Source organism: Pempheris klunzingeri, chromosome 16, assembly GCF_042242105.1.
Source record: "Pempheris klunzingeri isolate RE-2024b chromosome 16, fPemKlu1.hap1, whole genome shotgun sequence".
Classification (NCBI taxonomy): domain Eukaryota; kingdom Metazoa; phylum Chordata; class Actinopteri; order Acropomatiformes; family Pempheridae; genus Pempheris; species Pempheris klunzingeri.
The window spans coordinates 5249780-5273116 of NC_092027.1; the positions used below are offsets into that span (position 1 = coordinate 5249780).

Here is a 23337-nt window from a genome sequence, read left to right on the forward strand (position 1 = left end):
AAACACAAAGTCCAGCGGAGGTTTTTTTCCAATTGAAAATTAAGTTAAATGATTCATTAGCATTTATCATCTGGTGAAATTGTCATCATCAAATTTCATCATGGCACTGGATTAGAAGTAAGCAAACGTCACCATCTAAGTTTTCCACGGCGATGTGACATAAAGGTCAGAGTTCACTTGACAAACTCATTGGGGATTGAACCAACCAGTTAATGTTCTGTCTCATGAAATTTACAGACCTTCTTGTGTATTTCTAGACAAACACCCCTCCAACATGTCCCTTCTCACCCACCTGTTGGCATGTCTGTTCGGGATCGGCTCCTGGGTCTCCATCAACGGCCTGTGGGTGGAGCTGCCCCTCATCGTCCCCCATATCCCAGAGGGCTGGTACCTGCCCTCTTACCTCTCCGTGCTCATCCAGATGGCCAACGTCGGGCCTCTCTTCGTCACTCTGATGCATCGCTTCCGGCCCGGCGCCCTGAACGAGGTAGCTGTCATATATGTGATCATCGGCCTGGGTACTGTGGCGAGCTTCCTGCTGGGTTTCTTCTGGAGGGAGACTGTTGTTGTGGCCGGCGTCCCTCGCAGTGTAGCCCTCCTCGTCTTGACTTTCTTCCTCTCTGGTGTTGACTGCACTTCCTCCGTCACCTTCCTGCCCTTCATGATGCGCCTCAAGCCCCAGTATCTGACCACCTACTACATTGGGGAGGGTGTGAGCGGCCTGCTGCCTGCTCTAGTGGCTTTGTTCCAGGGCGTTGGGGTGGTCCACTGCATAAACAGCACACAGTCACTAAACCACACCCTGAACACCTCAAACAGCGCTTTGACCTACAACTTCCAGGCCCAGTATCAGCCAGCCAACTTCTCCGCTGAGGTGTTTTTCTTCTTCCTCAGTGCGATGATGCTGGTATGCCTGGTGGCCTTTCTGCTGCTGAACTACCACCCGTCTGTGGCCAGGGAGCACCCCAGTGGTCGATACATCAACGGGGTGAAAGAGAAATCTCAAGACAGGAGGCGGGCCGAGCAGAGGTTCGTGATGGATCCATACAGACCTGCAAACCAGAAGTACAGAAGCAGCTTTGGCACTGGCTCTTACAGCTGGATGCAGGTGTTTTATATCTTCGTGATCCTGGCCTGGACGAATGCTCTGACCAACGTGGTGCTCCCCTCGGTGCAGTCCTACTCATGCATGCCGTACGGGAACCACGTCTATCACTTATCAGCCACCATGGCTGCTCTGTCAAACCCTCTCGCCTGCTCCATCGCCATGTTCTTCCCTATAAGGTCAGTGTCCCGTGTGAATCATAAGGTGTGCTCACAGGTATATATATCACAGCCGGTTTAATCTCTGTAGCCAAAGTCACAAATCAGACATGTTTAGATTATTATATTCAACTAAAACTAAACTGAACTGAATTAAGAATAAAAACTCTGAAACAATATTGTGAACTCACAAAACTAAAACATAAATATATGTAAGAAAGTTTTATTTTTTGTCTTTGGTCAAATCTGTTAACACGGGGACGTCTCCATGACCGAACTAATACCATAAATGATACTAATGACTAAAACTAATACCAACACCGATTAAACTGAAACTTAACATTTTTAAAAATGAACTAAACTGGAACAAACAGACTCACTCTGGAAAGTAAATGAAACGAAACAGTTTCAATATTTTACTTTTATAGGGTTGGTTCTAATAAAACTGTACCTTGTTTCAGGACCAATAGTCCAATTATTTACCTCCAAAAGGTCTAAAAACCTTTATTTGAATAGAAAAAAGATTTAAATATTGTCACTACATAAAAATAAGTCAAAATAAGTTATATCCTTTGTATATGATCAGTCTTTATCTACATAAACGAATAAATAAATTGTCTGGGTGAGAATGTGTGTGTGTTAATGTCAGAATTTGGTGTATTAGCATCTGAAAACTGTTTCAATTATTGATTAGCACCTTATTTACTCATATCAGTCACATATTCAAATTCGTGAATTTGTGAAACCAACAGTCTGAAACAGTTTAAAGACATTCAGTTTACATTTACACAGCAAGTGAGACCAGCAAATATTTATAATAGAAAAGCTGGATGGAGCAAATGTTTGGCACTGATCCTTAAGAAACAACTCAGTCAGTAGATTATCAAAATAGTTTCCAGCTACATCAATCAAATCATTTCAGCTCTAAAGTTCTCCACAAACCCCAAATTAAACATCTTTCCAGACACTGGTTTTAACTTTATGGGGACATTTTGAAACTACATTGTGTGTGATGCATTTTTTTTAGTTTTGATCTTTAAATGCATTAACATTAACAGATGCTGGCTCACAGATCAAAGCCTGAAATCGCCGGTATTTGAAGCAGTGTGTGGTTTTACAGGTCTCTGCTGCTGATGGGAGCTCTCACAGTCATAGGCAGTGGAGTTGGAGCTTATATAATGGCCATGGCAGTGCTGAGTCCATGTCCACTGCTGGTTGATGAAACTTCAGGTGGTGTCATCATTGTGAGTGCACAAATAACCTCCATCATCTCCCTTTTCACTTTTTTTTTTACTGAAAGATGGGTTTCAAACTCACCTGCCTCTGCTCCTCAGGTGATGGCCTGGATCCTCTTTATTCTCACTCTGTCCTACGTGAAGGTGATCATCGGGGTGATCCTGCGTGACGAGGGCCACAGCGCTCTCGTGTGGTGTGGAGCCGTAGTGCAGCTGGGCTCCCTGTTGGGGGCCGTGACCATGTTTCCATTGGTCAGTGTTTACAGCTACTTCTCATCAGGGGACCCATGCAACACAAAATGTCCTTAAATGGTGAAGTCACGCAGAAGAGACCAGAGGCACGTGCAGGAAAGACTTTTACACTTCTGTCACATAAATATTCAGTGGAGGAAGCCTATTAATAGTTTTTTATAACAAATTACTCACTTTACAACATCTGAATCAGGGCAGGTCATTTGAGAGATTCCTCTTATTACCAGACAAGTAAACACAGAGATATACGTACATAAATCCTACAGATGAACAAGTTATAAGGTAGCTTTGGTGTTTGAGACAGGATGAAATGCACATATTAAAGGTCCCATATCATACAAAATGCACTTTTTAAACCTTTCAACATAAGTACGTAACCCTGTTGTTCCTGGAGACTGCAAAACTATGAGAAAAGACCGTCCGCTCTCTTTTTCTCCTGCACCTGTGTGATCTCCTCCACACCTTCAGCAGGCCGACTGTCGCTGTCCGCCATTGTTGTCTCACCACTGACGCCAGCTCCTGGAAACACTGACATGTCAAAGGAGAGAATATGACACACAGATTGTTCTTTGCCTCTAAAACCAAGCGAACAGACAGAGGCAGAAAACAGCTGCAGCAGCCATGTCTGCTATTGAACATTAAACCGTATAAACCTATTCTGGTAGGACTTCCAGATAGAAGAATGTTTTGCTGTGGATGGATGCTGTTTAAGGAGGATTAAATATGGAGTCCTTTAAATCTACTATGACAGCAGTATGCAGCTGCACTGTAAAGCCAGACTGGGGAATATTGGGGATAAAACAACTAATTTCTTACTTTTTACCTTTGTGTTTTATCTTTTTTTTTTTAGATCTTCAGGTATGAATACAAGTCCACTGAACTGACAAATAAGCAGGGAGAGTATAAGAGTAACGTTCCAGGAAAGATATAGAAAAACTGTTTATTTGTGACGGGTCTTAAAGTTCAGTGTCCTGAGAGGTTTGATATCTAGTGCACTTTGTAGAAAATTGTGTTGAAACAAATTATTTGTAATGTGATAATTCTGCAATATCGTTGTTGTTTTTATCAATTTATCATATTGTTTATTGTATGATTTGATATTAAACTTATGAAGATGTGTTCCCAGTGTTGCTAAAGGACCATAATGGACCTGTTGACTTTATTTTCTGACCTGACTCGACACAAACTGGACGTTCGGGCAACAGATGATCTCAAACATACATTTCACACACACACGTCCACATATTCAAATGGATGCTTGTTGTTTTCTTTAATGCAGGTGTTTTCACCTCGTTTGCATCATTAAACCAAAAGCCACAAGGCCTGGCTCGTTCCAGTTCATGATGGAACATCAAACAGCGACAGAGCAAAGGTACACACAAAATGAGGAGAGGGGCATCCACATATATCTTTATTATCTATATTAAACTTGTGGACAAAGTCTGGTGTCATGCCTACACATCACACTGAAACCACCTATTATTTACTTTTTCTAAAATATACAACATACAAATTATTTCCATTTTTATATTACCACAGAAATAAAGTGCAGCACAGAAGAAACACACATCTGATTTACATAATATTTCTAATGATCATAGATAGATAGATCTTTCCCTAGCAGGGAAACAGCTTGCCCTGGGTGGAGAGGTAAAACAGTGGATGCACAACACTTGTAGCAGACAACAACAGTATACATATAGGTTTAATTATACAGTCGTATGTATATTCAACGATGAACCCTTGGAATGCCTGCACTACTGTAACTGGAGTGTAGCCAAACAAAGTGATGGTCAGAGTGGCACAGACAGTTATAAAGGCTCTCCTCTTGACAGGATGTAGCTTTTCTCTCCCTGGGCCGGACTTCTTCAGCGCCTTCACAATACAGACGCTGCACCACATCATTAAAGCAGTCATGACCAGAAACACACAAAATGGGAAAGTCTTCAACATTGACTCTCCGAGGTTGGAGAGATCCTCTGCAACTAATGTGCTCACCAAAGCAGTGGGCACAGACAGGAGCCACACTGTGACAACACAAACCTCCCTGCATCTGTGCTTCTTCAGCAGAGGATAAGACGTGGGGTGAATCACAGCAACGTATCTCTCCAGACAGATAAAAGACAAACTCATTGGCCCTCCGATCTGTGTATACACAAACAAGAAATTGAGGATTTTTGGCTGTAAGTCTGGCAAAAAACACAAGGCAATAAAGTGGATGATGGTCATCAAGTACTGGAAGTTGTGGAGGAGAGCTAAATTTAAATTCAGGATATCTGTAGTCTTGAATGTGACGGTGATCCACATCAGTTTGGCCACAACCGGCTGTCCAATGAGAAAAGGAATGACGTTGATCAGTGAGAGAGCCACGGTTTGGCCCCGTCCATACACACAGACCTCATCTTCTGTTGAGTTGGCTGTCAAATTGCTGAATGACTCCATCGTACCAGACTGGTGTTCAGAGCTGAAGGAAACAAACCATCAGAGAGATGGAAGATTGAAACACTTGTGCTGTCTTACATTTCATGCCTTAAAGTTTTAACCTTCAGAAAACAGTTTTGTTTGTACTTTATTTCCTGTGCAATTTGACTTATTCCGTTCTAGTAAGTAATAAAAATACACAGATGAAATATTGAATCCAATAAAAATAAACTTATTTGAGGAAAAATCTAAAAACTAGTGTAATAAAAGCAGACCACTGTACTGGATTCTTAAAAAAACATATATATAAATAGCATCACTGGGCTGCCAGATTTGTTTCTATGTTTTGAGAAATTATAGATTTTAAATTAATTACATTTTTTTAAATGTCAATTACACTAATACTCTTGTTTATGTATAATCATATATAGTTTAGTAGTAGTAGTAAGATTCAACTCTTATGAAGTCAGGCCTTACCAGGTGTGTTCAGTCGCCGTCTGAATGTTACCAAAGGCTGAGCAGCAGAAAAATGTAATGACTGAGAAAGACGTCACCTGATTGTGCTGTGCATCCATCACATCCTCATTTTCATAACAGCAGAGTCTCGGTGTCAGAGGTGCTACAGGGTATGAAAAACATACAGACAGATTACATAATGGACACTGGCCAAAGGGACCAAAGGGTCAAGGCGGTAGTTTTAAGTGACTGTCAACATTTCCTGTTGGTAAGCCAATCAAACTTCTACAAAGAGATGCAAAACAACAAGAGACACAGAATGAATCAAAAAGAGAAACAAAATGACCAATAAGAGACATTAAATGACTGCAAAGACTCAAGAGGACCACAAAGAGACCCAAAATAACCAGAAAGAGATACAAAGTCACGCAAAATGACCAAAAAGACACAAAAACGAACTAAACGTACATAAAACTACAGCAGTGATGCAAAATGACCAAAACAGAGACACAAAACAAAAAGTCTGTCTGAACCCACAGCTCTTGCTCTTATGTAGCTAACACAGGGAACCTTTTACCTCATAATCTGTCCATGCAGACACCAGTAATCTCAGCACGGAGACTCAGTCCTTGTGTTGAATCCTGCAGGAATCATGCAGACCACCGGGTGTCAGTGTGCACCACAACACAGCTGGACCGACATCCTCCCACTGCAGCGGAGCAGCCTGGAGGAGGACTAGTTACTAAAAAAAGGTTTGGGAAACAGTAGATTTAGAGGACAGATTCTGATGGAGGACTGATTCTTACTGGAGCCATGAATCAGTTTTTTTTTAGGCTGTAGTCAAACACTGATATAGATCTACAGCGAGAAAACGACCTCTGTGTATGCAGGGAAGAGAGAGATGCTGTGTTTGTGTTGGCGATAATTGTGGCTTTAATGGATGTGAGTTTGATTTCTGCTTCAAGGCCAAAGTGGAAACACACTCACTAACGTGCAAAAGGTATTTTGTGAAATTCTTTGACTGTGGATTTTTTTTTTTTCCCTCTCAAGTGATTCATGAAATACTGAAATATTGGTTCTCTGTTTGCTGTTGTTTCACTACTAAGTGCAAGTTTGTTTTCTCTTTTAAGCCACATGTACATTTTTCAGATTATTGTTTTAAACCAATTCATAAATTCTTGCCTATCTAGTGACTTTTTTTCTCATCCTTTTTGTGCAATACGTATAGTAAGCACTGACTTATTTTATGTCCCGTCTACAGTAAGACACACATCATTCAGATGAAAGAGATGAAGGCTAATTTATTGACAAAATGCACAAAATAGAGCACAAAGCAGACCGGAGTTGTAGACTAACAATAACCTCCTCGGTAAACATTTCAGAATGGCTTCTTTCATGCCCCTCAGTTACAAGGATTAAGACTCATAAATACATATAAAACTGGGAACGAGCACATAAGCCCATTCACTTCTGCTATAAGAGCACAAACAAATTAGTGGATAAACTACAGTAAGTGGGTAAGCATGGAGACGAAGCTGTATGATAAACATGAATAAACAGAGCACATGCTAAGAGAATAAATATGAAAATACAAAAACAAACATTTAAGAATGTATATATTTATATATATATTTGTATTGCTGTTCACCGTCGTTAAGTATTCTTTGGATTAGAGACCTTCTCAGCTACAACGGTGAATGTTTACATTCTCTGAGGGACTAATGCTTCCTGCATGTTGCATAGCTTCCAGAAAATAAGAAAAGTCAAGCTTTTGTCAAAACTGAGATGATTTCTTCTCTGATAAAAGTCAAAGCAGTGTTACTGAAACAGTTTGTTACAAGTTATGTTATTTTCAAGTCAGTATGCAGTGGATGTTCTGTCACATAATTACTCTGTGACTACACACAGTTTTTGTACTGGGCGAGTGCAAAAAGACATCCGAGCTCTGTGTGAAGTTTGGCTAAGTTATCATCTTAATAAAGTTGGTGAATGACCTCAAGTAAAATTTGTATCTTGTTGCCTTCATGGAATAACACCATATAATAAGTAATACCACAGGTCCAGTGGTTAAGTGCTTATTTCTGGTTGTGAATACAGAAAATGTATTCAGTTTATATTCATCCTAACTCAATTTCTCCAAACAACTATCTGTAGATACGTGCTGGCCAAATCTGATTTGAAGTGAGACTTTCAAATGAGAAATAACACATTCTTGCTTTAACAAAAACGAAAAGCTGAACTCATGAGAAATAAAACACAGCCCTGATTATTTCAGTGGCTTTGCTGCTGCAGTCCCGCTCGGTCTGCTGTGACCAGTAGCTTTTGGTGGCTAAAGCTGATGTGAGCAAACTTTAGACAGATATTTCTGTAGAATCTGCTGACTTTAGGACAATTCTCTGTTTGTGCTACTCTTACTGCCTTTTACCATTCAACAACATTATCCCATAATTGCCGTTTGTAGCCACAGTAGCCACTATTCAGCAAGAATTACATGATCTCGCTTTGAAAAAAGTTTAATTCTAAATTTTGATGTTGAACATGTGAAGCCAAACTGAGGCCACATTTTTCTGTTTCCAGTCAAAAAGGCACTTCTCTTTTTTTTTTTTTTTTTTTTAAATGGTCTCTCTGCAAAGACAGATATGCAATATGAAGCACTACAGGTACTGTATATACACATGACATAACTCATAGGCACTGGATCATTTACAAACTGCAGCAAAAAAGACGTATAAAACATATTTTTGGTCCTCTAAAAGCATACTTTGCTGTGGGGGGGTGGGGGTGGGTGGCAGGTTTGGTTGCTACATACTCACTTAACGTCTTAAAAAAAGTCAGTCATGATGCACTCCTTGGGTAATTTCTGTGTAAAGGCATTATATATGAAAAACAAGGCACACATTGGACCCTGGTCATCTGGACAATAAATTTACATTTGTTCTCTTTGCATTTCCATTTGCTGCTTCCTGCATGCTGTAGTCCAAGCATGAAAAGCATCGTGTCAAATTTTGTTTGCCGTTTCCCTTTATTTTTGTTTTCATGTGTCCGTTTCGGTGGTGGCGGGAAACTACGCATGGCTGTGGACGGAGATGCTCGACAGGTCGTTCCTGATGATCTCGTTGACTGAAAAGGAAAAGAGAGAGAGAGAGGGACGGTCAGGATATCGGATGCTGAAGTCACCCTCCTGGGAGTGTACATGCATGGTGTGATGTCACATGTCATATCGTTAAAGCCCCTGTAAACATATCTTCTCCATTAGCTTCTTGTTAGAGATATGATCTGACATGAGCACAGATTTATCTGCTAATGTTAGAAGAGCTTTGGTTTTGTCACGTTAAGATTTCTGGATTTGTGTTTTTCTGTGTGCTCTTCGTGTTGGACGAAGGTGATGTTACATATTTCCTTGATCCAGATCCAGATTTTTTAGATTTAGAAACATTTGAATCCAAATCTGAAACTTAAATAATAATAATTCAATAACATCTACACAGTCCTGATGAACTTCATCAGTTTTTGGCTGTTAAACACTTAATGTATAGTAGCTGAGGAGGTTTTTCTTCCAAATGATTTTCTTCCTATTTACTCATGAATATTTAATGTTTGTTTAACATCTAACACCAGTTTTCAGGGACTTTAAAAAAGCCTTAAGTGGCATAAATATAATTTTTGGCAGCGTAACAAGCTGTGAACACAACACTGGCTGTGACCCAAAGAGATAAATCCAACATTCACTCAGGCTCTTTGGCTGCTAATGCTTCACTTTCTTCACCAGCTAGTTTCTGACTGTATCTGTTAACAATTCAGTGCTGAGCTGGTAAAAATGCACTCGGTTTATTAGGGATTGTTTGGTTGAGAATAGCTGCCTCACGCTGTGGGATGAAAGTGGTGAGAGTGAACCAAAGCAGTAAAACTGCCTTCTGTAAAACCAAAACAATGAGCTGAAAGATGCTAAATGCTCTGGAGAGCTGTGGGGATAATTAGTTGGTAAACTAAAGTGGAAACTAATTAGAATTAGTTGATACTTCTTTGTGGCTTCATTATGAGTGAGACCTTTTGCATTACACATAATTACTTTTTCCATTGTCAATATAAAAACATTTATTAGTGCAGCTTTATGGTGCCATTTTCAACCACAGTGAACGTAATTCTCTGAGCTCTATAGGTGCTGTTATTTCCTCTGAGTCAGCCTAATAGAATCACTCTTTATCCCCAGACCTTTTTTTTTTTTTATCAAGAGAGATGATGCAACCTCCTGCTGTCTCTAAAGGATCCAGGTGCACTTGTTTATCTGTTTTTATCAGCTGTGTTCTTTGGCTGACGGAGGAGGGGGGCGGGGGGGTGATCCAACAGATATCAATGTGCAGATAACAGAGGAAAGTAAAAATCACTCTTTTTTTCCTTATTAAAGGGGACTGAGATGATTTTAAACCGCTCCTATCTGTGAACCCATTCATTACTTTGAGGAGACAGTCTCCACAGTTCCCCCCTTTCTAATCAGCTTCTCATATTCTAAATCAGCCTCCAGGTTCAGGATTTCTCAGCTCTCACAAGGATGAGAAATGTGAGAGGGGAAGGGGAACCCCCCTGGAGCCGGCCCCGAGAATCCGAGCGAGCGGGGCCGAGGGAGGAATTCCCTCTGACTGACTGGACGCTGGAAAAGCAGTCAGGAAACCTGAGATTCCCCTCCACACAATGGAATTACTTTTTTCATAAAAACATTTATTTTCATCACAGTCAGCAGAGCGGCCCTTCCCTCGCTGACCCTGCATTGGCAACGTGGCTTCCTACCAGAGAAACCACTCACATCCTATCACAAGAAAGATGACGAGACGTTTGAGCCTCACAACAGTTCTGTGCAAAAATAAAAAAATAAATAAATCCTGAGCTGTATAGAAGTGTGCAGGAGGCAAAATAACACAAAACATGAACTGTGTCATCATCACTTCAAGTAGTAAAAAAATAAGTGAGGAGGAACTTGGAGACAAAACTAAAAGTAAGGGTGAAAAGTTTTGAGTTTCTGAACAACAAATCATCTAAACTTTGACCGAAGCACACGGAGCGACTGGTTACACTCGTTTGGCTCCCTGATTGACTGCTATTAATAAAGGAGCAGGAAGACCTCTCCAGAGGTTTGGTAACAACAGTACAGCAGTGATCTCACACGAGTGTGTGACAGACACACACGGACACACTGAACCTATTATGTGACTATGAGGACAGGGTGAGATTCACAGCAGCGTGCGTCTGTGAAGAACTTGGCAGCGTTGAAGATGCTCATCAAGACAGCAGTGACATTTATATTCAGGTGCTCTAAATCACTCCCTCTTGATTCAGCAGAGGGCCAAAAAAGGATAAACTCATAATCCGTGTTCAAAATGGATTATGTTCCATGTACTTTCTTAAAGGGGCACGCCACCAATTTTACACACACAGCGATCACAAATCAGCCTTTGAAAACAGTTGTATTATAACTTCTGTAGCACTGGATTAAGCTTTCTAAAGTCTACATGACCCTGAGCCTGCCTCACAAACTGGTGGTAAGGGGCTGGAAAGGGTGGTAAGTTTGCCAGACAGAGGAGGTAAAAACAAAATTATGCTATTGTTGCATTGTGGGAAATGTAGGATCCCTTTCACACACTCAGGTTATTATTATTATTATTATTAGTATTATCTATTTCTTTTTTTGTTAAAGTTATGTGATGTGTGGTGAGCAGGGACTGCATTAGAGGCTTAATAATATAATTGCTAAAAATAGTGCGCTCAAGGACGCTCATACATCCGATATCTAAGAGTCCAAGAGCCCAACAAGAAACAACAATTTATTAAAATATAATTTTTTGCCACTTTTTAGTCCAGTTTTCCAACAGCAAAGATCGTGAATACAACGATTTGGTTTTTACTCTGAAGTCGCAGAAGTGACACTGACCTGCTGCTTTATTACGGTAACAGTAACAAAGCTTTGATGACAAGTTAATAATTGTGATGAACAAACAAACTGAAACAAGTGTGACACCTCGTGATGTTGATATTGCCTGTGTACTGACATAGAGGCTGTTGGAAGGTAGAAAAATCAACCTAAAGACTTTCTATTTGTGTTTATGTTTTACAGGTAATGGGCTAAAACATGCAAAGTTTTGACCTCTATTTTAGCAAAGTAACACATAATGGATAAAAGGGTAAACCCATATGTCTGATGTTCATATAGGACAGAGGAGAGAATAAAATCTCCTCCCTAAATGAGGCCTGACTTCGCTGGATTAAACCTAAACTCCACGGACTGCAGCTTCACTTTCATCAGGATCAGCACTGACTCTGTTATGTTAACAGTGGGATCAGAATGGTCTGTTTTTCTGTGTATACTGTAATGCAAGATGCTTTCTAACGTAGCTCATCATCAGGACAGCATGCTGCCACCAGCCATGCGAATGTGAGAACACAACCAATATTACCAAGAGACATACTTGAACTAGAAGAAATAAACTCTCAAACCTCATCTCCACCCTCCTACAGTGTGTCGTTCGGCTGCCATGTGTGCTCTTCCCGGCCCAGACTGAACTGACTGACCTCCTCTCCTCTATTTGATCTGGCTTTGACCTTCTGCGCATCTGGAGGTGGAAGGATATAATCTTTGAGTTCAAACCTCAAGGGGAAGTTATTACACCGACTTCTCAACGCACACATCAGGCCTAGTTATAAATTTAGGACGTCAAGACATTGTCAGACCTCCACATCATGTCATCACCTGTCCAGCAACTATCAAAATCACAGAGAAGTTATGGCGTCTAGACATTCCTCTTTGTGCATCATTGTACGCCATATGTGGTGGAACAGTTCTCCCATAATAATGAAACGGTAAAAAGACAGATCTCAGTCGGATTCAGTAGTTTATTCTGACATAAAACAAAGGAGGGCCAGGCACTAAACTTTATCTTCTGCCCCGCTCAGCCCATAACATTTACTGTTTATGCGTCGGTTGCCATGGCCCACTTTTCATTGCGTCGTCACATTTGATGCGGAGGATCTAATTGAAAAAAAAGTCAATCTATTGATCTCTAAGTGTGTTTACAACAAAGTCCTAAAAATAGGCCCAGCACCAGTGTGACATCTGTGCCATGTGCTCTCTGGCCACATCGATCTGCACAAGAGAGACGGCTGAGTGATAGAGATGCTTCAAACGAGCCGACATCCACATGAAAACTTCTGGTTTCTGTTTTTCATTCAAAAAAACGGAACTGAATTTCGACAAAAATCTGAGAAAACTAAATAACTGTTTTATGTTTTATGTGATTTTGAAAGAGAGGATGTTCAGTCACCGTAGGATCCCCATTTGTGTCAGAACAAATGTGGTTAAACTGAACAAAAGTGAATAAATACAGAGAAAACTCATCACAAGGTCCATTTAGTAACTGTTCTGCAGATTTCCATCATATCAGATGATGATGATCAGATGATCTTCATCAGTGCACGGAGTTTTGTCCTGTTGTCATAACATTGTAGATGTTGAAATATTCATATTTCATTGGAGTACTTCCCGTCCACGTTGGCTTAAAAGCTGAGCTTCAAAATTTATGACTGATATGACTGTGATATGGTCAAAAGCTCCAGAACGGCCACTAAATGGACCTTGTGGTGACATTGTTTCGTCATCTGCTTTTTCCAAGGTCAAGAACAACTTTCAGCTTTTAAGCCAACATAGACGAAAAAGTCCTTGACGTGCTCAGAAAATCTGAGATTTGAACGTCCACAATCCCATGACAACTGGGCATCTGCTGAGGAAGATCATGTGATACAACTGAAAGCTGAAGAACAGCTACTACAGGGACCTTGTGGTGATATTTGTTTCTCGCCTACTTTTTCCCAGGTCAAAAACAGGAAAGAGACAATGAGGCTGAATGCAGAATACTGCATGTAAATGATCATATCACAGCATCGCTCTGTGTTCATACTTCAATCATGTGATGTAATATAGTGACGTGAAACTTCAGTAAAGTCAGCGGTAAAAAAAACAAACAATAACCATCTTTAATTAATGTGACTACTTTGCTATTAGTTTACCACAAGGCAGCACAATGTTAGTGGTTAATTTGTCTCAAACGTTACAGTTATTTAAGAGAAAGGAAGATGGGGTTTGATATGAAGTAATCCAGGAACTGGCTTCCTGTCCCACAGAGGTCCACAGCAGCTGGAGCTGACTGATACAGACCGGCTCTCCAACCAGGAAACCCCTGACAAACGAGGAACTCCCAAACAATTATCGGGACAACACTGTTTGCCTCATTAAGGGCTAAAAACGCGTCAACATGATCCGGCCTGTAATAACACAATACTACAGAGGAACCGATCAGGCGGCGAGATATCCCACAACCCCTCTGATCGCTGGAAATAAATCAGCAGAGGGACCAGAGCTGAGACAATGAGAGAAAAAGGCTGGGGGGCAAAAATCACCACAAACCCGCCCCCCCCCCTCCATTTACTGCCACGTCAAGTCCAGGCCACAAGCCACGAGATGTTCTTGGCCCACATAATGAGGCTCCTACTGGGTTACTGCGAGTCAGTCCCACAGAGCGGTTCTGTAGTTCACCACAGATTCTGCCAATTTTTGTTTTAACCCAGGTATCATTTAAAAAGAAAACGTCTGGACAAAAGCATTTTGTAGTCCTTAAGAAAGAGAGAAGACATCAGCAAAATATTACCACAATCACAATCTTCTTTTAAACGTAGAGTAACCAGACAAATGGAAACCTCAGTACAGTAAAACAATACAAACTGTGTACATCCACTCTCACAGCTATGTGTTGACTAATACGCAGTCCTGAACAATCGGATATGAACAAGCGCACGCACTGTTTCATCAGTTCTGTTGTTTCATCCTGAAGCTGCTGCTTCCATGTTTTAATTGATTTAACATGAATCTAAAAGCCTGGCAGGGGCTGTACGCATTGTTGAGGCTCTAGTTCCTCTTCCTCTGCTGCTGTATTGGACTGTTTTGGACTGTAAAGTGTTTCTAATATTTATGCTCCTCCATATATTCAAATCAGGTATCACCTACCAACATCTAAAGTAAGAAAGTAAAAGGAAAACGGTCTCGACAAAAACTGAACTTAATAAATAAGGTCACATTTAATTGGAAGGCTGTTGCATTGCATTACATCATTCTGTTTTTTTTCTTTTCTGGCCACTCATTGTATTTAGAAATGCACCAATAACTATAACTGTAATGCACAGCAGATGTGGATGTTGATGAATATGTGATAAACCAATGATATACTTCCCCCATAAGGTAGTGTGCTAAGCACAAATGATTAAAAAGAATAGCTGATAATTCATTCCAATTACAAATGTGACAACGTGTAAAGTCAGGGTGGAAATGCTATTTATTTTGATCATACAAACTAATGATGAATACCACTTTTTTTTGCAAGCTTTAAATGCAAATACCCTGGGGAAGAAAATGAGTTTTACAGGATTAAACTCAAATTCAACAGAGTTTTCAGTCAGGTACTCCGCACAAGTTACCTCACAAATACTTTTCTTATGATCATCTCTGTCTCTGCTCATCAATTGCGCTGTTCTGACATCTAACAAGGCCACAACACGCCATAAAAAAGTACTGCGTAATGCTATTTGGCTCAGATCTGACTTTGAAATGCACAAGTTCTGCTCATGTTACCTCACCACTGACTAAAGTCCTCGGCACACTACTGTGCAGTATAACGTATGGCCTTGGCCACCTCGTCCAGACTCTCTGAGCCAAAGGGAAGCATGTAAACCTCTCCAGTCAGCAAGTTTTATGGCAGCGCGGCTGGCCTCCATCTCCCTCTGCCTCAGCCATGGCAGCGGCAGAGTTTAAACTGTGCACCCTGCAGCCTATAGCTCCGGCTCGGGGCCAGACGGCACTGTTCAGACTTTCCATGAGCAGACACGTTTGTAACCTCTCAGGGGACGATGTGAAAAAATGTGTAACAGCGGGGGATCCTGATGAACGTGAGAGGGCTGAACAAACAAGGAAAAGATATCAGCTCTGATTACAGGCAACAGCGTTCGAGTGGGAGACCAAAAACACCTGCCTGTCACTTTCTTTAGTAAGTGAGGTTTACTGTGGCTACTTGACAGGATAAGTGGTTAAACATTCATGCATTTAAATGATTAACTTGAATTATTTGCATCAAATTATTCTGAAATTAAATCAAATTGCACTGCATTAAAAAAAATGTCAATGATTAATCTTGCCTTCTATAATAATATACAGATCATTATGTATCAAATTACAGCCCACAATCCTATTTTCATTGAATACTTCTAATGAGTCAAAGTGTCCCAGCTCCCTAAAAGTCTCAGATATCGTAGTTTGAGTTTTAACGAGCATAGCTGACATGAAATTACAGTAAAACCACACCTGAGTGAGGCCATAAAGCAAAAAGTTGAATCAAACTCTGCCAACGGTTTTAATGAAGTGAGAAGCCACGCTAAGTGTGGAATGCTTAACAAAAGTTTCTTCAATTTGCCAATGAAAACAAGTGTAATTGGAGGCACAGCTCCTCAGAAATACCCATTATGGTTATGGTGGTGTACTTTGAGACTTTGATTTTTTTAAACTTTAACTACACCTGGTTTGAACCAAAAAATCCTCAGGGGACTCGGGCAGTGGTGGCACCAGTGGGAGCATAATTACAAATCCAATCTTTAGCTCTAGCCAGCTCTTTATCCCCGCAGACAGGGCTAACAAGTGTTAATGTATTTACCCAGACTGTTCAGAGGAAGTGGCACGGGAACAGTCTGAGTCCTACAGTCTGCGGCGCAACAACAGCGTCTCGCTCGCCATCGTCAGGAAGCTCGGCCAGACGATTCAGCAGGGGCTCTGGTGACGGATCAAAGACCCGCTGCTCTGTCCGCTGATAGCTGCTGGTTAGTGTTTCTTCATCTACTGCGCTCCTTTTCTCCACAGGGCTTTCACACAGCCAGGGACTGTTTCTTCTTGCCCCGAGGCAGATCATTTATCCAATTTATTTCAAATCACTGCAGCTCAAAGCGCACGGCCTCCGAACCTTAGTGGTGAGCGCAGAGGGCCAGAGCAGTGAGATCATAAAGTTTGCGCTCCTAAAACCCTGCTCTCTCTGAGATAAATAAAGGGGCTCACAAAAAACTGCATTTATTATATCAGTGTGCTTTAGGCAGACTTGTCTAATTCAGGGTTTAAAGCCATATATATCAAACACTAGACCACCATGTGTCTTTGAAGTAATTACCTCAGAAGTTAGACGACCAAGAAAGCTGACAGCAGTGGAAAGAAGTACCACAAAATTAGGAGAGTTTGTAAAGAGAGATAAAAAAAAATGCAGGTCTTCTGACTCTATTTGAGTAAAATAGCATTTGCAACATCAGTGATAAACCTGACACAGTCATCACTACCACACCGATCTACTGCTCCTACAAAGGCCTGTAACTGACATAAACATCGTCGTTTCACAAAGAAGAGAAGTGAGCACAATAGAAACACCTACTGAGGAGGTTTATTATCTGTGCTGGGCTCTGGTACAATAAAACCTTTAGAAACGGGTCCCAATGTTTGCTGCTTGTGTCGTTTTTACATTTCGATTTTGTACCGATTAAACAACCAAGATTTAACTTATTAATTATAAGTGATAGGGCACCTTTTCTTACCTTTGGACGGAGACAGGCTAGCTGATTCTCCCTGTTTCCAGTCTTTATGCTAAGCTAAGCTATGCTAAGCTAAGCTAAGCTAAGCTAAGATAAGCTAAGCTAGGCTAACTAGCTGCTGGCTGTAAACATGAGAATCTCATTGAACTTTACAGAAGAAAGCAAATATTAAGTGTTTTTTCCTCCCCGACGACAAGGGGTGACGACATTTGCTCCAAATCAAACAAAGTGAGTTTTAAAGGCCAAAAGTTTCAGTTCCTGGCGAAGCGATTGGTGAGTCATCTGATATTGATCAACAGTCCTATCAGCACCTGCAGATATACTGTAGTATGGCCTTTATATGCTGGAGGGCAGTAAATCCCTGTTTGTTGGGTTAATTAGGGGCCTGGACAGGCTGTTCGCTGTATATTTTCTTCCATGTTCTGGATTAGAAAGTTATACAAAGCTTTGAATAGCAATAAAATCTATTTCTCTCACCATCATCAAGGTACATCTGGTCCAGCTCTTGGGGCTCCTGTTTGATGCTGACAGCGACCGCCTGGGGGCTGCCATCCTCCTGAATGGAGCCCTGCCCCGTCTCTGGCACCTTGGGGTGCTGCTGAGCTCCTGGGCTGGTGCTGCCGCTGACTGACTGGACCGGTGTCATGCAGTGGGTGGGGGAGAAGGGGGCGTCGGTCGGGGTGGAGGGCTGCGAGGTCGGGGAGGAGGAGCAGCTGCTGGGTGGGTAGAGGTTGGGCGGCTGGTAGCGCCCGGGCGTCTCCTGGATGATGGAGACGTGCGGGATGGGGGACTGTTGGCCCGGGTGCTGGACTGCCGGGCCGGCAGACAGGCACTTGGGGAAGGGCGACGGCGACAGGTCGTGCAGTTTGGGGCTGGTACTCGGAGAGGACGAGGAGGGCAGCGAGGAGGGCTTGGCTGCCAATCTTTGCTGGCTGACAGAGTAAGCCCCGCCCACCACACATGGCCTGAGGTCAGAGGTCATCATCGGGGTCATGACCTGAGGGGGGAAGTATGGCTTAGGGTGCAAGGCCAGGCCGGGACCGGGCTGGCTGCACACCAGAGGGGCGTCGTAGTCGTCATGTGGTTCCGTCTTTATTGTTGGAACTGAGGGAAGAGGACAGAAAAGCTAAATGAGTAAACACATATTCCTGCAAGTGTGAGTGAGTGAGTGGGTTTGTGGCTAGGATACCCGCTGCCAAACAAACACTCTCATCAATGAGACTCTGTGTCTGGGCCTCAGCTCTCCCACCCGGCTGAAAATATTCACAGAAAGCAGAAAAAAAGCAGGAAAAAAGGGATGACTCATCAACACGAGAAACATCCAGCTGCTTCTATAATAAAATGCCTGTTTTCTTTGGATTCTGTTCTGGTGCTAATACCCACTAAATGTGTGATATGAAATATGTTGCTGTAACAGCAGCTTCATACTCAGCAGGGTTCAGCAATTTAAAGTAAATTACTGCTCGCTCATTGAGACAAAGAGAAAAGGTTTAACTGAACGTGAAAGCTGCTTTTTAACACAACATGCAGCAGAAAAAGACAAAATGGAGGCCTCGGGTGTGTGAGGGTTGTGGTCAGCGTACGAGAGAGGACGAGTGCTGAGTTCAAATGGGGAAGGACTTGTTCTCAGTCGCTGGCATCTTGGCTACCCGTCCAGGTTCCAGCGCAAAACACACTGGACGATTTCAAAATGTGGGCCGTCGGTCTGCTGCTGCTCCTGACACGACATCAATCTTATATAACAAGCGTTTTGGTCCAGTTACAGACGAGCGACAGCGCGGCTCTGACCCCGAGCTTCACCACTGCATCTCTTCCCTTTGTGCTGAAGCTGTTTTAGATTATCAAACGAAGCATGTGCTTGAAACTGAAGCTGAAGCAATAAATAACTTTTACTTCATTCTTCCACTTGCAGTTCCTATTCATATATTTTACTGATGCACAGCGTTGATTGTTTAGTTGTTTCTCTGCATCTTTTAGTTTTTTGTGATTCGGTTTGCTCGGGGAAGTCTCTATTTTTAATCTAGGAGGGTGTGCCAGGCTAAATATGGGGCTAATTAAACTAAAAAGAGTGAAACTGGGACACGTCATGCGTTACTGAAGCCTCCACTGTCAACATCTGTAAAAGAGGAACTGTGATGAGATGGTTACAACAACCACAGCGCTAAAATAGCACATGCACCCCTATTTTGGGCACATTTGGAGGAAGTGTGTGTCTCTCTGCCTGTGGAGGATACACAGATGCACAAAAAAAAAGGTGCAGAAGAAGTGCAAATGTTTGCCTTGCCACAAAAAAGAGCCTGCCCCTGGGTTTCCGGAGTGTGAAAACCGGCCGTGTGTGCTGCATGTCTCAAAATAAATCTGTTGTTTTTGCACGTGCTTTTGTATGAACACCTGCTGCTGCAGAAAAGTGAAAATTATTTACATCTCACTGTTGAAATAACTGAGCTTTTCATCTTTTTTCCCCCATCTGTGTTTTCACTCCGCCCATTTCATTGTAACTTCTTCACTTTGCCCTTTTCTTGAAGACTGGCAGATCAGATTGTTCATCCAGCTGGCTTGTCACTCTTACAGACTCTCACCCTTTAGGAGACACTGACCAGACTAGCTGTCCCCCAGTCCCTCCCCTCCCGTACACTCTCTGCATCCCGAGGACAATGCTCCACTTTCACAGCAGGGCACTCCATCGCCCACGTACAGGGCTGGGCCAGTTCGCTTGAATCACAGCTTTGAACCACCCACTGGATTTTCGCTCCAAGCCCGAAGCGCAATTAGCAGCGGTTTTTACATTTCAGTTGGTGGGTCAGTGTTTATATTTAGCTTGGCAATAGGTTCTCTATTCAAATAACATGCTTTTCCCATGCCCCTCTCTCTGCCCTTGTGTGTCCAGTCACTGCAGCGTTAATGTAGCTACAGGTATGGAAAAGAACAGATTTTATAGATTTTCTTTTTTTCGTTTCTTTTCTTTCTTTTTTTTTTTTTTACAATGAAGGAATAATAGGGTTGCTTTGTTCCTCCCTAGCAAACCACCAGACAAGGGGGAAAGAAAACTGTTTGTTCTCGTCTTCAGATGCTGGCTGAAATGTTTCTAATTAGTCTGGGATAAGAAAGGCAAGGAACAGTGTGAAGTGATGACAGGAAAGTAAAATAAAGGCAGAGTGAGCAAGGATGTGCTGAGGGCTTAGAGGAAATAAATGGGTACTTTCTAATTTTGGTGACAAATATGTATGAGAATTTAATGACCATTTATGATCCAGAATAGTGATTGGCTGAAAATACTGCTGACATCACAACCCCTCCCTTAAAATATCATATCTAAAGACTATTTCCAACCTGATCGGGATCCTGATTTCTCACGATCCTGAAAATTAAGTATTGATTTACATTTTTTTTACATTTGTAACATCACAGTGAGGGGCAGTTTCAAATCTCCTGATTGAAAGGTGCAATTTCATCAAAAAGAAGAAAGCAGCATCAGCACCTAAAAATGACTATACGGTTATCTTTCTCCACAATACTCCATTGTAAAGAGACCAAAGACAAGAACTAAGACACAGATGTGTATGAGGAGGAGAGCTTTACCGCTGGCAGGGACGTAGGTGAAGCGCTGGTACTGGCTTCTTTTCCTTTTGCCGTTGCAGACGTAAAAGTTGACGTGGACTGGAGTGGAGAGTCTTTGGTTCCGATAGGGAGGGATTTCAACGAGTAGCGAGTTCTGAAACACAGAAAATTAAACAACTGAACCACTGAAATTGGAAAGTCATGCATTCTTATAGATTGTACAAACAAAGACATGATGTAGACAGTTACTGTGTGAAGCTTTCTTATGGTTTTACTCTTTTTTAATCTGTATCTGTCTGCTGCTGTAACACTTAGTTTGCCCCTGTGGATCAATAAACTTTTATTTCATCTTTTCTTGACAATAAAAAAGGCTGTTTCTAAATGTTTATGACAAAAAAAAGTCATTTTTGTTGATCACTTTGGCCCTTTCACCACTTTCACACATAAAGATCCCACACTGTGAGTACTTAATGAGGACTACACAGTAGCGGGCTTTATATCATCGCTTATAATCCTTCATAGATTAATGGACTCATAATCATTAATGGATTCCTCATGGATTCATTGCAGGAGCTGCAAGTGTCAGGAGCACAGACTTGTGTTGTGTTTGCAAAAATACACATAAACCGGTAAGAGTTTTGTGGTTTAAGATGCAGAAACATTATTGTTCTTATTTCTTTGTCTAGTTGACTATTTGCTGCTACACATGATCTCTTGCTAAGAAACACTGGTACCTGTTATCAGAATGTAGGGCTGGGTGGCTTACAGATAATAAGTCCATATTTTCAGGCTATGTTGTGATATATGTGATATATGTCTCAGTATACACATTTTCTCTAAAATAACATAATATAAATTCTCAAATAGTGTCCGAGGCCAGAGGAGATAGAGGACCAGGCCCTGAAGCAGCATTAGAGACATGAGTCGATTTCATGATGTTTTAATATGAAGCCTCATTGTTTTCTGATCTTACTATTCAGCACAGCAGCGTTGACAGACAAACCCATTAAGGAGGGCGGCCTCGTGGGTAACCTGTGCGTGATGGAGTCTAGCAAGTTTCCTGTGAAAGTGAATTTGTGCGGCGTGTGAGAGACGTATCGAAAAACAGGAAAGTTCACGGTGTCTGAGGTCATTACGTTAATGGTCCAGCTCAGGTAGCAGTATCATAGTTACTGAAAGGTCCCACAGAAAGTATATATAAGGTCACTGTGTGTCTAACATTACTACGGCGTCTTCTTGTGCTCTTCACGGCAGAGTTGGACTGCTTTGTTAGCTTTACACCAGACTGAGTGAAGCTGGCGGTGATTACGGTCAATTACAGAAGCCTAAAACTGGAGGCCCCCAAACACAGATCAGAGCTGGAAGCCACATGCAGAGTAACGTTTAAGTTCACATAATAATTTTGTTTTCTTCTGGGTGTTCAGATACACTGAAAACTTGAATGTGACCATGTGGTCTCGTTCATTAACTGACACATCAGATGTGTAAAATGTAACCGACAGCCTTATTAGTGTGTTGTATTGTTCCTGTCTTTGCTTGGTTGGGACAGACAATGCAAGTCATCAAGGAGGATTTGAGGTCCAGATTGTCGCCAGTCTTCTTTCCTTTGAATCGAGCGAGCCACACGAAGAAGCCATGAAGTGCGGTTACAGAGAGCCGTGGCGGTTTGCTCAGTGAATAACTCTGCTGATGTGAATAAACTGAATTTGGGATTGTCCTGATAGTTTATTTCCCCAGCAGAGCTTCCTGCTGCTTGAGCAGAGAGCGAAGGCCAGGAGCAACCATGTTGCCGAGTTCAGCCTGTGGCCGTGTCAGCCCCTCGTGTGTGTGTGTGTGTGTGTGTGAATATATATGTCAGAGTGTGTTGGAGGTGCTGCTCAGTAGCCAGGGAGGAAGTCATCTGTCTACAGAACTGTGCTTCGGAGGACGGCTGGCCCTGACATGTACAGGTGAGAGCTGAAACACTTTTTATTAAATCACTACAGTCGTAAAAAGTCAAGTGAAGCCAGATGAGGCTTTTCGACTTCTCTTATTCACCACCGTCCATCTGTCCTTCAGAGAATTAGCTGATAAAAACTCTGGAAACCATTTTAATTGCGTCCAGCTTGAAGGGGAATATTTGCAGCATTTCACTTGTGTCGCTGCTTGTCCAATATGTCAATTTACACATATTCATAAAAAACAGGCTCAATCTTGAATCCAAAACTGAGCATAAATGACATCATTCGCTTACTTTTGGAAGGTTTTATGTGCACATGTGTTGTATGGTAAAATCATATCAACCCACTGAGGACTGAGAGACCTTCAGTTTGTGTAAATTGCATGAAAATCACCCAAAGCCAGTTATGTTTGAGGTGCTTTTACCAGACACAATCACTTTCTCTCATGTGGAGGGGAAAAGTATGATAAATTGAGCGTGAAAGAGCATTTTTGGACTCCTCAAGTGAGCGCTTCAAGACCATTTATCTGAGTTTATACGTATATATGAGTAATCTGA

At 41.8% G+C, this 23337-nt stretch overlaps 2 protein-coding genes across 2 annotated transcripts in view; one reads left to right on the top strand and one right to left on the bottom strand.

The window, feature by feature from the left end:
* Positions 1 to 274: 274 nt before the first annotated feature.
* On the top strand, positions 275 to 3849 carry slc52a3-2a (solute carrier family 52 member 3-2a). The gene is made up of 3 exons (XM_070846606.1): positions 275 to 1284; positions 2384 to 2507; positions 2598 to 3849. The coding sequence occupies exons 1-3, from the start codon at positions 275 to 277 to the stop codon at positions 2805 to 2807; spliced, it is 1344 nt and encodes a 447-aa protein (XP_070702707.1). The 3' UTR covers positions 2808 to 3849.
* A 4400-nt stretch (positions 3850 to 8249) lies between these two features.
* nfatc1 (nuclear factor of activated T cells 1) overlaps positions 8250 to 23337 on the bottom strand; it is a 38004-nt gene continuing 22916 nt past the window's right edge. The window contains exons 8-10 of the mRNA XM_070846842.1: positions 20862 to 20994; positions 17760 to 18386; positions 8250 to 8747 (exon numbers count right to left, since the gene is read on the bottom strand). Of these exons, the coding sequence (XP_070702943.1) occupies positions 8692 to 8747; positions 17760 to 18386; positions 20862 to 20994 (816 nt within the window). The 3' untranslated portion in view covers positions 8250 to 8691. The remainder of the gene's footprint in view (positions 8748 to 17759; positions 18387 to 20861; positions 20995 to 23337) is intronic.